Below are 16,293 nucleotides of genomic sequence, written 5' to 3'. Positions count from 1 at the left end.
TCCGTGTTTGTTTTTCAGATTCAATTCACTCTGCATTTTGTACAGGCTGTTTCAAAACAGAAAATGAATCGATGAAAAAATAAACAAACTTTGAGGGGGGAAAAAAAATCATGAAAGCATTTTTAGATAAAACATTCAAAATAATAACTTACATTGTAAGGTTGAGGGGGATCCCAGTGAACCCAGTCATAGATGACAGATTTCTCCTCTCTGTTCACATATTTTGCCCAAGGCGAGATCCGGTACAGGCGTTCACCCTCCTTGGTGTGAACTACCACCTGGGAAAATAAGACAAATGAGTGTTATGTTATAGCAAGGGCATTTTACATAAGCTGTGAGGGCAGCAACGCACACATCGTCTAACAGCCAGACAAAGGATCACGGACAACATCATACACACTGTGGCACTGAAAATCTGGATTAAAACCCTACAGGAAAGAGGCATGAAGGTTAACAGCATGCATATTAAAGCAAAAGTGAAATTTCAATACAAGATAAGCATAAAAGATAAATAACAATCCAGTCTAGCTTCAGAGGTCTGGTCACAAATCAGCAGAGCATTCAAAAGGTCCCCTGTGGCTGCTGCGTGTTTCTATCCCCGGACTTAAAGTCAGCATTTATTTACATCTTCTAGCCATGAAATGCTTACATCATAAAACTGTGCTGTTACTCCTCATCCATTATACAGAAAGATGGCGCAGATTGTTCAACCACTAAACCAAACATTTTTCAAAATGTGTCAACACAAAAACCACCCCTCGCCCAGGAAGCTCTCCAATGCAAAACTCGCGGCTTTAAAAAGTATTACACAGGGCTCTCCAAGAGCACTGAAGAGATAATATGGTGCAGAGGAGAAGAAAACAGCTGAAGTATTGACCAAAATACTTGTTGCGGTAAATCTGGATTCAGTCGTGATTATCCTGTGTTATTTTTTCTAAGTGGTGAAACTCTTTTATTGGTTTTAACACAGCTACTCACTGGCCCATCTTGAGAAGGGATTTGAGCCAGGGAGCAATTTAGAAAAACAGGAAATCTAAATCATTATCCTGTGCCTCTCATCTATTATGTCTGCAATTCAGGATTGGAAGGGGGTAAAATAAATATAGTTTGGAAATCTGACAAGTTACTTTGCCTCCATGAGTCAAATAAGAAAGGAGAAAGCCAGCGTGAGAGTTGGAAAAACCAACCAAGAAATCGATCTTGTAGTGTTACCCACAGTATGTGTCCACCCTGTTTTGTCCCCCGCAGAAATGGGCATTAAAACCCAACTAATTCTGGCTACTGTTGTGAAGTAATGACTGTTTCAGTGCCACCTGCCTGTGAGCCGTTGGCCAGACTCCCCTCTGGGGTTTTTTCATTATGGCCAGGCCACCTGGGGGTTAGCTGCCTGGCTCCCCTTATAACATGCTTCACAGTTTATAGGATTAGGAAAAGATAGTTAGATAAATGGACTGGCATAAAGCCTGACAGAGCGGTGGTCCTTCTGACAAATTGGCCAGCATTAGGCACATTAAAGTAAAATCAGACTGCTAGGCAGGCTGGGAAGGTGCATGAACAGGAAAAACAACTAAGAGCTGGGCGATATGCAAAAAGTTAGGTGCAGATAAAAGGCCAGTTTGATTTCGCTTCTGTTCATCCTCCGCCGTCTTGCATCATAAAGAAGTCACTGTAAATACTGTACCCACAAAAGGACACTGCTTGTTTATGGAGACAAATTGGGCCTTGCACAAAGGGGACGGAAGGGCAAGCTGCTCTACATGAGAGTGATTGGAGCTAGGCTTGTGCTTCCACGAGGGAGTGCTGTGGAACTAATTCTAAAGTGGAGCTCACAGCAAGACTGCCATTCACAGGCAGCAGGGGTGCACAAGGAAAGGCCAGGTGCCAGCGTTTCCATCTGCTTCTTATCGTCCTTAGACTGACCTCCGCTGACAATGGGAGCTGGGCAGCCTGTCCAGGGCGCAGGAGTGTGCCAGCGATGACCCAGTCCCAAGGAGAGTGCCGTAGCGATGCCATCCACTTCACGCCTGGCATCTCATTTCTGGGTTATTTCTCATCCACGCTGTGTGCTTGGGAGACAATGCATAATGGGAGGTGCATCTTTTGCATTTAATCTTGATGAATTATTTACTAGAGCTTAAAACCAATCATGTACACCCACTGTGAGCTGTGTTTCGCACCAAACAAACACAGCACAACGTCCTGAGGGATACCTGCCACAGATGGGAGCTGAAATAAAAGCCATCAGCCGGGCTCCTCAGGTGGATCTACTCTCCACTGTGCAGATTGTGTACATACAGTAATCTCCCTTCTGCACTGCGAGTGTGACACGTTGTTGATGGCGACACGCCAGCTTTTCACTCGGTTCATAAGACACCACACATGACAGGGAATCTCCCACAAACATTACAGCGACGAGTCCCTGAGCCGCCGTGGCAAGATGACACCTGCTGAGGGCGTGAAAGTAAGTATGAAGATGTTCGGTTCTCTACCTTGAGTTTGGTGTGATGATCCACAGCTGGAGACTTGTCATGCTTGGGTGGAAGAATCAGTTCCCATTTGCCGAAGTCTTTCTTGGTGTAAGGGTGGGAGAATTTGTCCCAGCCATCTATTGGTAAACAGACAGAATAGAAACACATCTGATTCACTGGTTTGCAACACAAAACAAACATAAACTCTGATTAGCTACATCCTGATTAGAGACACTCGTATATAAAGAAAAGCTGCGCTAATCACTAAGCAGGCACAAATCAGGACATTAATCTCTCTTGTTGGTTCTTTTGGTATGAATCAGTCACAGACCTGCAGGGATAGTAAACATTACAGTAATGTGTCTATTTTATTCACACGGAATTCTGTGATTTCTGGACGTTAAATTCACAGTTTTGGGCATTTTAAGTGTTTAAATTCACCACTAGGAGTCACCAAAGTCAGAAATTTCAACACCCAACCCCATTTTTCTCCATCGTTTTTAATTACAAATAAAACAATTAACACTGCCATTCCCCCTTATTGCAGCTGTTTTGCCCCTTTGCCTTGTGCTAACAACAGCTTGCAGCTGATAGTCACCACTGTGGCTTTTGTTCCAATTCTAATATCCCCCTGTGGTCACAGCAGCACTTTATTTTTCTGACTTCTACAATCTGTCTTAGTACAATTTCGCCCCCCTTCCTTTCGCTCTCTAAAACATCTTACATAATTCTTTCTTGTCGTTTTTCTTCTCTGCACTGTTTCACTTGTATCCTGTGACATTTGTGACAGTGAGTAAAGCAGCGGACTCAGTCATCTAAAAGAAAAACTGATAAAATACCACTTCTCTGCTCATTGAATTTTATCTCGGAGGAAACAACAGAGAGGCGTCACATTCATAATCTGCTGATACCGCATTGCCAATTGTCATTGACTGACAGGAACGTATTCGAACAGGAGACATTTATTATTAAGTGACCACCTTGGCATGTCAATTTAGGATGTTGTTTCTATCCTGTAATCCATATCTGCTTGCTATTCATGAGTAAGAACAACGGCAGGGTAGAAAATGAATCACAGGAGATGCTCCAGAAGTGACCATGCACAACACCAGCACTTTTTACAGGCAGGCCAAGTCATATTTTTTTCACAATTTACTTATCTTCCTTTGCTTAAACTCCTCTGAAAAAACAGTGCATTATGCATCCAACCTGCACCACATTCATGACTAGGGCTGCTGGGCTGTTTCCACATTTACTATGAAATTGAAATCAAATAATATGACTGAGCCGTGTCAAAATGTAATCTCTCACACAATTGAATGTTGGAATTGAGCTGCTGCCCAAGGTCCTGGGAAGATAATTAAAAAGGGAAAGGGAATAGGGGAAGTATGGAAAAAGGGAATGGCAGGAACAGAACTAACTAGCACACAAAATGTGCAGGGACAATAAACAAATTGACACATTTCTGGGCTTCTATGCAGTATCAATCTGAGGGTATTGCTATTAGTGTTTAAGTAATAGTATTAATAACATACTACTATCAGTAAAACAGAATCATTACCTGCAGGGTGTTAGTTCAGAGCAGCTGTAGCATAGAGATAAGTGTTTATGCTGTGTTGTGGTCAATAGCATTTAAGTTGAATTCATCAGCTATCATTACATTTCATTATTACACCATTTTACATTCCCTCATTACATTTGTTGTGTTTTCCCAGTAATATATTACTCTTGGCATGAGGACAGCAACATTTAAACAAAAAAAAGTCATTATATATGTGATCAGACTTAACAGACAATGCAGAAACAGGAAGATGCACACATACTTACACTCAGTGACTTAAATTTGTACAAATAATTCCAAACTATTGTGCTGGTTATGATCAGCATGACATAATGAGTTTATGCCTAAAATCTCCCAAGAGCAAAAAATCCTTTAGGGACACTTGATTTACTATATTCCTCTACTCTGCAGTAGAGAACTGAAAACATAGGTTACTACAACTAATAATGATAGACATTACAAATAATAATGCAGAGTAGTCCAACTTTTGTGCCTGGACCTCTAAAAAGGGAAGAAAATGAAGCCGTATGACCTTACATTTGATAGATGAGAGCCTGTCTCGTTCAATCTTGTTAATGATGAAAAAAATAAATTATTTTGCCGCATTTTCACAGCACACATTAACCAAAAATAACAGCTGAAAATCTATCAACCTGAAATTACTTTCAAAGTTGGGACCGGGGGGAATAGAGATTTCAGTGCAAACACAGAGGTTGCACTCGCTCAACAACTTTGCAAGCGATGATGAAATAACCAGCTACTAAAATATTAACAAACACTCCCACATTCAAAAGATCCCCCCTCAGTATGCAAGTTTATCCTGTGTAATCAATATCCTCCACGTTTCCTACTCCCATGTTGGTTGATCAAAAGGGATGATACCCTTGTACCACAGTGCGCTGAGCTTTTGCTTAATTTTTTTGCCCCTTTGTGTTCAAGAGTGCAGAAATGTCAAATTTCTTATTTAATGCACCTTGAAGATATGCAACCTTTCAGTCTGTGTTGAAATCTCCTTTTCCTTTTGGTCCCAACTGTGCATGTAGCTTCATATTAGAGTGTCATTTTCTTTTTTAGTATTCTGATTTATTATGGCGAATTGATTGCTAAACTGCAGAGCGTTTATTAAGCTGTTTCTTTAAAGCAAAATTAAGATGCCAGACAGGATAAAAAACAAAGATTTTCAAACAAATAAGACTCACTATGTTGTATAAGTGTATTTATAGCAAAAAAAAAACAATAACCATGAGCTTATAGTAACAACTTTCTGCTTGAATTTCAATTTTTTTAACATGCATATTGGATTGATTTTGTACAAATTTTAGTGCCCTTAAAAATAGAACATCCAAGTGCAGATAATAAATGACCAGCAATGAAACTCAGTAAGCTTAGAGGGAGCGATCTGGAAATCACACGCAGATCACACCGGCATCATGCTGCTCAGAAGTGGACAGCTCTCCTCAGGTTACTTACTGAAGTCGCCAGTAAGGAAGAGGGCCTCTGCAGCTGGAGCCCACTCTTTAAAGAACAGGCTGTTGTCAGGCTGCCGCTGCACACCGAACGTCTTGTAGCTGCGAGTGAACTGGTCAAAGCCTCCCTCTGCCTCCTCCAGCTCGAAGAGTCGCTTCTGTAGCAGGTCATACCTTCAGACCACAGGGAACACATAAAAAAAAAAAATGCATGAAGGGAAGTTCCGCCACTGGATGCAGAACCTGTTGGATACATCCAATGCTAAATATCATCATCCACTAACAGATTCCAGTGATTTTGCACTGCAGTGATCGGTAATTGATTTTCCTCCCATTGCATCAAGCTGTCTCCCCTGATTCCACTGCAGTTGGCATTTTTTTCCTCCATTTTCCAGAATGCTTTTGATAACTCCCACTGACATGTACATGTAGTGAATCCTGGGTTGATTCTTTAGTAACTGACAAAACACCTGATGTGAACTGTGGCTTTTTCAGATTAACCACTGATGTTCATTCAAGTAACAGCTTACAGAAACATAGAACCATATGCCTCCCTTTGCACAATCGCTACAACACTTTACAGGCCGCAAAAGGAGAATACAGAGGAAACAAAATGTTTGTTTTGAGTTTCTTATGCCTTTCTCCATTCTACGAAATACTTAGACAAGATGCTGACATGTACACAAACAATCACAAAGCAACAAGTCATCAAGGTAGCATCATGGTGGAAGAAAATATTACTTATTAGCGACTATTGTCGGAAGAAAGCAGCTCCACTCATATCATTGTTATCACTTTTGTCAACTATTCATAATTACACAGGAAGCAGTGAAATCAGAGGTCACACATTCTTGTGTAATAAACACATTAGTCTCCTTGAAAAATGATCCAAAAGCTTGAATTGAGCTACAACTCAAACAATATCAAGTTTTCATGAAAATGCTTGATTAGTTTACAATAAATTAGGTTCTTCACCTGTCATTCTACTACTATTCTCTTTCACATGTAACCAAGGAAAAGACTTTGAGGCACATTTATGTGTTTAGACATATATGCACAGCATGAGTGAGAGTCTTCCTTTTGTTTGAACATGCTTCCAACATCCCCACAATATTGTAGCACATGTAATGTAGTGACACACTGCGCTGCATCTTAATATTCCCATGCTACCGTTATCTTCTGGAGGTCTAACCTCAGGATGTAAACCTGCCACACTGCCCCAAAGAATGTGTGACCACAGGCATATCTTGCGAGATAAACCTCTGTCTGTTACCTTCAACTCCAAAGGACAGACTAACTACTTTGCAATTTATCTCACTTAAGTTCCTGCAGCCAAGCTGGTGTCCATATCAGATTCCCCCTGGTACAGAAAGCCTCTTTCAGCCAGCAGAGTTAAGTGCACTCCCTCCCCTATAGCCCTGAAGCCAAGCTCAGACTGGCCTATGAATGCCCTGGGGCTAGTGATGATGGGCTGAAGTAACAGTGCGATTTCTCAGCAGCTGCTCCCTGTGTTGAGCATAGTGGATACAGACAGTGGTTGCCAAATGTGAACCTTTAAAGTCCAACCGATGCTGCCACATGCCTCTTTTGGCACTTTGTCACCATTTCAAGAATATGCTGAAAGGAAGGACAAAGCGGGGATACACATAAGGGTAGAGCTCCACCGCCACAGTATTAATAGGCATGAAAGTCATGTCTGTGATTATAACAAATGAGTTCCAGGGGGTTGGACCAGAGGGACCAGAAAGCCAAAATGCAGTACTTTATGGATGTAGCATTCTCCACACATCTCTAGTGTCTGGTTCTAATGAGATTACAGCCAGGAGATGAAGTCAGATCACACACCACAAATGAGTTGTGTTTATAAAGGACACAAATCACTTCAGAAAGTCATTACCAGAGTTCAGGCCAAAGTAAAGATAAACTCCAAACTGGAATTAATGAGTACTGATCAGACAGAAATGGTCTGAAAGCAAAATGTCTGTGGATAAAGTTATTACTCTCCCTCTCCTCCATCCTGGCACTCCTGCTACATCTCCGTACTTCTCCACCTGTCCTACATGTAACACATTCTACAGTTTATTGCAATATCTAGCATGGGACTGCACTTGGTATCCATAGGCCACATTAGGCTGCAACGCACTCCCCCATCAAGCTGCAAAGAGCAGAGCCTTAGACCATCTCATCGCATATGGCACCCTGTTTTTTTTTTTCCTCCACTGCTGGCCCTGAATTCCAAATGCAGGAAAGTCTGTGTTACAATTGCAGATCTGGAGTTCTGTTAATAACTGCTGTCTTCTGGCCAGCTTTCATCTCAAACCATCACATTTCTTGGTAGGTTGTGAAAATGCAAAAACAAATATTTATATGCCAAACTCGCTAGGAAAAAATGCTTATTTAACACACTCAGAAGAAACCGAACGACATTAGTACAGTTTCTTGAATTTCCCTCGGGATTAATAAAGCATCTATCTATCTATCTATCTATCTATCTATCTATCTATCTATCTATCTATCTATCTATCTATCTATCTATCTATCTATCTATCTATCTATCTATCCATCCATCCATCCATCCATCCATCCATCCATCCATCCATCCATCCATCCATCCATCCATCCATCCATCCATCCATCCATCCATCATCCATCCATCCATCCATCCATCCATCCATCCATCCATCCATCCATGTTTTTGTCCACCTGATGAAAATAAGTCCATTAATTGCCATTTTGTTCTCATTTGCTTTCCAAGAACTCCTGAGTTAAAATATTCAGCTTTTTAGCTGCTTCATTTACTTCTCTAGTCAGTAGCTATGTCTGTCTGCTGTTGGTGGGAGGATACAGAGGCCCGATCAGGGCTTTTTGCTGGAAACTGATGTCTGCTGTAGCTATAAATGTCAATAATGAGAGTGGTAGGGCTCAACTGAAACATAAACAGTGAGCTAAAACACAATGAAATGCTTTGTTCGCAAGATCTGAGAGGCAGTGCTGTTCTTTACAACAAGCCACTCCTTTTACATGTACAGTTATGTCGCCAGCCCATTCAATTATTGATTAAAGCAGCTTTTTTTTCTGAAAACTACAGCATTAAAAGATCAGCGATAAGCCTGATCGATGTCAGCACGTTATGAAAGACTCCCACTTCTCAGCAGAATAAGGTAATATTTTAGTTCCCCTAAGAAACAGTGCTGCTCATTGTCAGGTAGGACACGACCAGAGGCGCCGCTAATCCCTGTAGCTTGAAGTTACAAAAGAGTTTTGTCCTGTAGCCTATTCAGTGGTAATAGAGCAGCAGGAGATTATAGATGTGAGGAGCAGATTACTGGCCTGGATCTCTTATCTCTTGGTTTGGAAAACTGTTCTTCATCTACAAAGATAGAAAAAAAAAATCATACAACACAGCTGAGATATTACTCTTATGTGCTCCTACATTACTGCACACCACAACATTATTAACCCCCTGTCAAATAACTGAAGACAAATTTGTGTTTCCTCTTAAAACATCAAGTTAACCAAACATTCCTTAGAACATGGAACTTTTTTATGTTGCAGTAACACACTGCTCCATCGTTGGCAATGAAAAATTGTGGGTGAAAATTTTTGATTTTGTCCCAATCGAGGCAATTTGAGACTAAGAAGACACTGGAGGAAAGGAGCCCGTTGGGGAAAGCGTGCCTACAAGAGAAGACCAAAGCCCAGAAGGCACAAATGAAAGCTAATAAATTGGCAAAAGCTCTCCTTCAAATCAAAGGGTTCAGGAGGTGCTTGGGAACACTGGTCGGTAAAGAGCTCATCATTGAGAATCCTGAGGCGCAGAGGATGCTCAAGAAAGCAGACCAGCTGGGGGACGCTCTCCTGATTAAGAGAAACGAGGCTCAGAAACAGCTGGAGAAAGCTGACTTCAGCTCCGAAGCGCGGTGAGAAGCAATGGAGGATCGATCATCTCCAGTGGCAGAAGATCTCCCCTCCTCAGGACCACAAAAGAAACAAACGCTGCAGGAGACCGAAGGGGAAGTGGACAAGAAAAAAAGCAGAGCAGCAGGACGTCCAGGCCGGATGATCTCAAGACAAAAAGTCCAAGAAGAAAAGTTGGATGGACAAGTTCTTCCCATGACCTCTGACATTTTGAGGATCTCTCTGTGATTTGTCTCTCTTTAGATTTTGCCCCATATATGTTGCGTAAGAAAAGTTGGACTGAGTATAGAGGTTCCCTACTCCTTTATACTTAATTTAAGAAAGTCAATACGAGCAGCTTAACTTGACATCTCTGGAATAAAATGACAGCTGTGAGTTATTCAAATTAAATACCACAAGAGTTAAATAAATGAACAACTTGAAACAAACCACACAAGACAAGAATTTACACAACATTCAATATTCAATCCGGGTAAAAGTTGGAGGCTAAAAGGAAAACAAAAGATTTTTCAAAAACTTAATATAAAATCTTAAGGCAGCTCCTCCGCCCATATTCTCTCAGATTATTTTGTTTGAACATCTTATACTTTACATTATATCGGCAAAGTTGTGGTTTGAGCTAAATGCTATTTTAGCATGCCACCATGCTCACAATGTTAAAATGCTGTGATAATGCAGGTGTGATGTTTACTCCACTCTCCATCTTAGTTTCCTGTGTTAGCACACAAACATCTCCTAATTAGCACTAAAGTCAAACTACATGCGACTGATCATTATATTAAATAACCCTACCTTGTATAGTCTCATACTGGCATTGATAAAACAAATAATAAATCCATTGCTATTGAAATCATACATTTCTCAGCAGCTTAGATGGTCTTGTCAACAAAAAGAATATTTGCAAATTCGGTGCATTTAGGTGCAAGCAAGCAAACTGTCTGCACTTCCTAAAGCCCAGATCTGCATTTTCTATAGCACTTTAACATACTCTCCTGACACTGGACTGAACTGCACTAACGCTTTGATTTACTGTGCTGCTAATTGAACTCCTTATAGCACTTTAACATATTAAGTTCAGGCTCCATTATGCTACACTATTGTGCATCTGTCTTCTAGTGATCTTAATTTATTATATTTTTTTTTTTTACTACTTTTTTAAGCTAGTCTTGAATGCTGTCGTATCAGATGTGGGCACGGAGGAACAATATTTACAGAAAAATGACAAATAAAGAAAGCTTGAATCTTGATTTTAGGATTTTTTGGGTTGTTTGCATGCATTTTTTTGGTCAAAACTGCACATCTAGTACCATCAACACTGACTTGCATCTTACATTTCTAATCCACTGTACAACTCCATTTGACAACAGTCTTCTAATTTATTGAGATTTCTGCAGGTCAACACAAGTACATCCAGCATAGTCTGATAAATTGCAGTCAATTCATTTTCACGACACTTTGCAAAAAACAGATAAATAAAAAACTAACAATCCTTTTCCTTATACCCTAGAGAGTTTATTTAATCTTCGTTATATGTGAAATAAATCTTTGTGACATCTTAACCAGACAATAATTTGGATTATCCAGACCATTAGGTTGAAATGTGCAAGTGAATTGATGAATAAGACAAAGAAAGAGAGATGCGCGGCATCTTCATAATGATGATCAACACAGCAGAGTAGATCCACATGGATTAAAATCGCCTGCTGACAAATTCATAAAAATCTCTTCAGCACCACTGTAATGCTGAAGTCAAGCCACACCTTTTAATCAGAGGAGAAAATCTGGACTGCATTTGAGCAGCTGGGTGAAAGTCAGAAAAACTCAATTCAATGCAGCTTTTAGCAGTGATAAGGCAAAGGGAAGCGGTTATACCAATATCAGGATAAACAACAGAAATATCGCCTCCACTCTCAGTTTGACATTTGGCTCTTATTTTGATATCTTAAGCAAAGTACAGTCTCAATTTTAAAATCCGCTTTTTGAAATTCTCCTGATAGAGCAGCTGAACAACCTGCTCGTACACTCTCTGTTAGACAATTGGGCGTCTAAATTTAGAGCGAGCGTTCAGGTCTGTTGTGCTGTGTATGACTGGTGGTAGCAGCTGAAGCATAGAGGTGTCAAGACCGTCTGCAACAGCCTGCAGAAACACAGCTTTTCTGTTCTTGAGTTCAGCTCGCTTTAAAAAGAGGGCCTGCGTACAGGCCAGCAGCAAGGTGACTTTCAAAAAATGTCATTAACGTCCTGACTAAGGAGCGAAGTGCATTAATGAGGCTAAAGAGGGGTTGATTGATGAAAGCTACATTTCCCTGCTAAATTCACACCTTTGTTGGCCCCTCAAGCAAGGTGACAGGAAAATAAATGAAACAAAAGCTACTTTTTAAAAAAAAGCACATTGGATATAATACAACAGGTTGCAGCAGAAATTTACTCGCGTTATTCTAATAATTCCTAATCACGAAAGCTATCTAATTTTCCATTTTCCATTGAGATATAATGGAATAGTTTTCTGTTACAGTGCATGCAATGATCGCTTTTGTTTTAAGCATACTGCATCACCATAACAAGCAGAAGACTGAGAGTTATTTCTCTATTTTTGCTTTGAAATGACTTGGGATGACATACTCAAATCTTAGCCAAGAAAAAAAAAAAACTTTTCCATAATAAGCAGCAATCCCAATGCTCCCCACTTTCATTTGGTCCAATTTAGGAGATACATGGTGCCCTGAGCTGCAAAATTCTAGCAGCACTTCCTACAGACTTGCTCAACAGGAAGAGTAAATAATGAAGAATGTCAACAGAGCACCGCTCACTGGGGCTGTAACCTGCGTGCAGCATCAACGCTTGTTTTCACAATCAATCTGAAACCAGCATCCTGATAAGATAACACAAAATAAGAGGCGCCTGCAACCACGGAATAACTAATTAGAACGGGGAGACTTGCAAAATCTGCTGGAATCATTTCAACTGTCTGCGCACGGCGGCTGTATGTTGCGTGAACCAAAGAGTTCAACAAACCTGAGATGTGGGCAGCCTTGAGCCATGCCATGGTGGTGAAATCTAAAGAATCGGTTCTGTGTGGTCATAGGTCTCTTTCTGATAAGCCGGCTGAATTCTTAGCACTGGGACTCAGCACGACGCCGCAGCATGAGAAAGCTCTTGATTTCAGCCCGTTTTCACGATACGCTGTTTGGACTCCGGGTCTTAGAACACCGAGGGCTTATCGCGAATTAACCTTCACACAGCAGTGATCCTATATGTAAAATAATTTATGTGCAACTTTCATCAGCGGGACAGGTGTTGCAGACACGTCTAGGGCTCGGTGAAGCCTAGAAATCCCAAGCTGTGTCTGAGATGGAACTGACACGCTCATCTCTCTGCAAGGCTAGAGCCCTGCTCACATGCTTCAAATACAAAGCAGGAGGTCCCTTACCTGCCACATTAGAAACGAGAGCTGACATGGTAATGAAAATGGATAAAACTATACGGCCCCTGAGCAGAGTTTTAAACCCTAGTTTCAGGGACGACCCAACAGTGAGCAGAGACACCACAGCAATGTGAGCTGTAGATCAGAATCACTGTCGGATTTATGAGTAAAAATCATGACAGGCAGTAATAAAAAGAAAGAAAGAAATAAAAAAGCATGTGAGGCTAATATGACATGAGTTTGGGAATTGAAGTGATGAATTAGAAAGTGAGCCTGATGTCCTTTGATTCAGAAAAAAGTTTCTAAAGTAAAATAATATAATCAACACTGCATTATTATTATTACAATGAACATTTTGCTACTATTTTTTTTAAAGTGCATCCATTCATTTTAGTCTGTTTATCAGGTTAAAAAATTGAGTCACATCAGTAAAAAGACATCAGAAAGTGACATTTTCAAAAAACTACACGTGAGTCTGCACATTCTATTGACATACATAGTGTCTGTTTACCTTTTGAGATTAGTCTAGACACAAGGTCAGTACATTTACCACTGAAGGACGCATCTTTGTTTTGTTCACGTCTCTAATTTAGGCAAATTTTCCACATAAAAAAGGTTTATTTTAGTCACAATCAGCAAATATCCACTTTGTTACTTCTTGCAAATATTTGCCATGTTATTTTGGCATCTCTCCGATGATAGAAGGGACAAAGAATAAACAAGACTGCAGGTCTCTTAATTGACTAATTAGAAAAACTGATGTCTCTGAACTTTAACTTCAGCTAATTAAACCTGATTATATTGGAAGGTTTTTGAATATTTTGGTCTCTCCTGGGAGCGTATATTTAAATGTAATCATGCCACGTGAATATGTTCGGTGAGGTGACATCTCTGTCTGTGCAACGTCATGTTACAAGGTGCCAGGACTGATTTGATAAAACATGAAAATGACAAATCAGTAGATGAAGTGCACAAATAAGATTCTTTTGCAAAACTGGAAACGATTTGATTGCAGTGGTTAGAATCTTAATTAGGACTCTGTCTCATTTAGAAATTGTGAATTTGCAAATTTTTCATTGAAATAAATGCCAAAAAGAGCTAACACTCTATTTCCATTGTTGATTATTTTTTCTTATCTATCGATTTTGTAAATAAAATGTCAAAAAACGATGAAAAATGTAGGTTGGTGTTTCACAAAATTTGTGCACAGCTCAAAACAGTTGGAATCAGAGGATTTGTATTTCTTTTTCTTCAAAAAAAAAAAAAAACCTCAAAATGAATTTTAACACATTGGCGCATTAATTTAATTGCTAACAAATAAATGATGAACTCATTATTTGGTGCAGTTCTTGCTGATAAGGCGGATATATAATTTAATCAAAAGTTTCCACTTTGATTGTTCATTACTTGCTAAATAAATGACAGAATTAAACAGATGCATCATGGAGACAGAACATAGTTTGGTCAGAAAATCTTAGAATCTATTTTTGTGCGTAACTTAATACAATAAGCTGTCATACTTTGGGCAACTACCCAAAAATGAGATTTGGAATTTATGATAGGCACAATGCCAGATCGATAAATGCACTTATGCACACTCACAATCTGACAATCAGCCACATACAGAAAGCCAAAAACGGAAGACTCTAACACTGAATTTGTCTGGAGGTCGAATTTATGCCAAAGGACAAAATCGTGCAACACAGAAACACTGACAGGAGAAGGAGATGCAACCGATTCTGAATGTTAATCCAAATTTATGACACATTTTTGGCACAACTAATGCCCCTATAGCTACTAAAAGGAAAACCAGGCCCAAACAAAGTGCATAATATGGACAAAGTAGGCTGTCGTGATGCTAGAACCACAAAACAGGCGAAAATGAGCCCAAAGCAGCAGCTCACGACGCAACGTGGACGTCATCTGACTGTGAAACACTTCAACTGTCGCACCGAGGAAGTTAAGTTTCTTATAAAGTGAAACGCCTTCTCTGATAGCGCTTCATTAAATTTGCAGAAGCTGCACATCTTTCATCTTCTAAACGCGTGTTATTATTCTGCAGCCTGGAATAATAATATGTATTTAAAAAAAAGAAGAGGGGAAGGGGAAGCAAAGCTAGCTGAGCTGAACTGCTGCTCATGAGCTCTGGGTGACCTGAACTCATTCAAAATGTCAAATCTGATCACAGAAGGTGACTCGTGTGTTGCAAACATCGCCTTGTATCTGTTAGTGGTGCGTTTTTATTTCCAGACACGCCATTTGTAAGCCTGCCTCGCTCTCTCGCGTGATCGGGGATTGATTTTTGGAGACAAGCTGTGCGTAAAAACCGCCGTTTGTGCCGCGTTTTACCTCCTCTTGAAGTCCTTCTCGTACGTTTTGAGATAGGGATCCATTTGGAGAAGGCTGCTGAACTCGGGGACTGTAACATTATCCTCTCGGTCTGCCATGGCTGCTCCAGACCGAACCAATCGAGCGCCGACCGCTGCAGGTCGGAGGGGACTGAACGGTGGCGGGGAGCAGAGGACAGACGTGTGGTTGTGTGTGATCAGGGAGGGGTTTTGTATCCGGAGACAACAGCGAATCAGGCTGCTTTCTGCCAAAGTCCGTCCCGTCGGAACACGCTGAGTCTCCGGCGGGTCAGAGAGAGAAACAGCTGATCGTCTGTGTGTAACTTTAAGGTGACAGCAGAGGACGCATCTGGCGCGTCAGAGGAAGAACAAGGAGCCTGTACAGATGTGCAGCTCTGTAGGCTTCACTGTGGTGGCCGAAAGGAGATTCCATCAGTTTAAAAAAAAGGAAGAAACATTTGGTGCTCTGTTGCAAATGCCACTGGAAATTGTATTTTACCGAAACTTTCGCTGTGTAACTGATTGCGGGACTCTCCAGTAGAATTTGAGGTTCACCAACTAATACTGTGACTGGACTTCACACTGATACACTGTTTTATATAGTGTCACCATTGTAATTATTAACTTTTGTCGAATGGGGCCTAGTTTTGAGATCCCAGAAACAACCAAGGTTGAGAGGTAACAAAAGTTCTAAGCACGTTCATTTAAACAGCAGACCAATAAAGATCTATTTGAAGAAACCACATAATGTAACCAAGTGATTATGCTTAAGCAGAGCAGTGATTTTTGTAACCTGATGCATATTTTTGAAATACTGAAGTGTTTGAATAAGGAATGTGAGTGATTCAAACAAGTAATCGTTTAGGAAATGATTTCTCTCTGTCTCCCAAATTATACTGATTAGAGAAGATTATTAGAGAGGCTCAGTTTTAATAATTTTTAGTGTAATTGATTTGTTTTAGTTGTATTTGTTATTGCTTAATCAAGAACTGATGCTATGCCCTTGCTGAATTTATTCAATAAAACGCTATATTGCATTTAAAGAGAAGATTAATGTATTTTTTACAATTCATAAGCTTTGCATGCCAGTAAAAAGTTAAGTCTATGG

General features: G+C 40.3%; 1 protein-coding gene across 1 annotated transcript in view; it reads right to left on the bottom strand.

Moving 5' to 3' along the window:
- The window catches only part of gbe1b (glucan (1,4-alpha-), branching enzyme 1b), a 76,137-nt gene extending 60,768 nt beyond the window's left edge, over positions 1-15,369 (bottom strand). The window contains exons 1-4 of the mRNA XM_055012182.1: positions 15,187-15,369; positions 5,500-5,669; positions 2,490-2,605; positions 153-278 (exon numbers count right to left, since the gene is read on the bottom strand). Of these exons, the coding sequence (XP_054868157.1) occupies positions 153-278; positions 2,490-2,605; positions 5,500-5,669; positions 15,187-15,284 (510 nt within the window). The 5' untranslated portion in view covers positions 15,285-15,369. The remainder of the gene's footprint in view (positions 1-152; positions 279-2,489; positions 2,606-5,499; positions 5,670-15,186) is intronic.
- Positions 15,370-16,293: the final 924 nt, after the last annotated feature.

Source organism: Amphiprion ocellaris, chromosome 7 (assembly GCF_022539595.1).
Source record: "Amphiprion ocellaris isolate individual 3 ecotype Okinawa chromosome 7, ASM2253959v1, whole genome shotgun sequence".
Classification (NCBI taxonomy): domain Eukaryota; kingdom Metazoa; phylum Chordata; class Actinopteri; family Pomacentridae; genus Amphiprion; species Amphiprion ocellaris.
The sequence above is the reverse complement of the archived record's forward strand: the minus strand, read 5'-3'. Positions and strand labels throughout refer to the sequence as shown.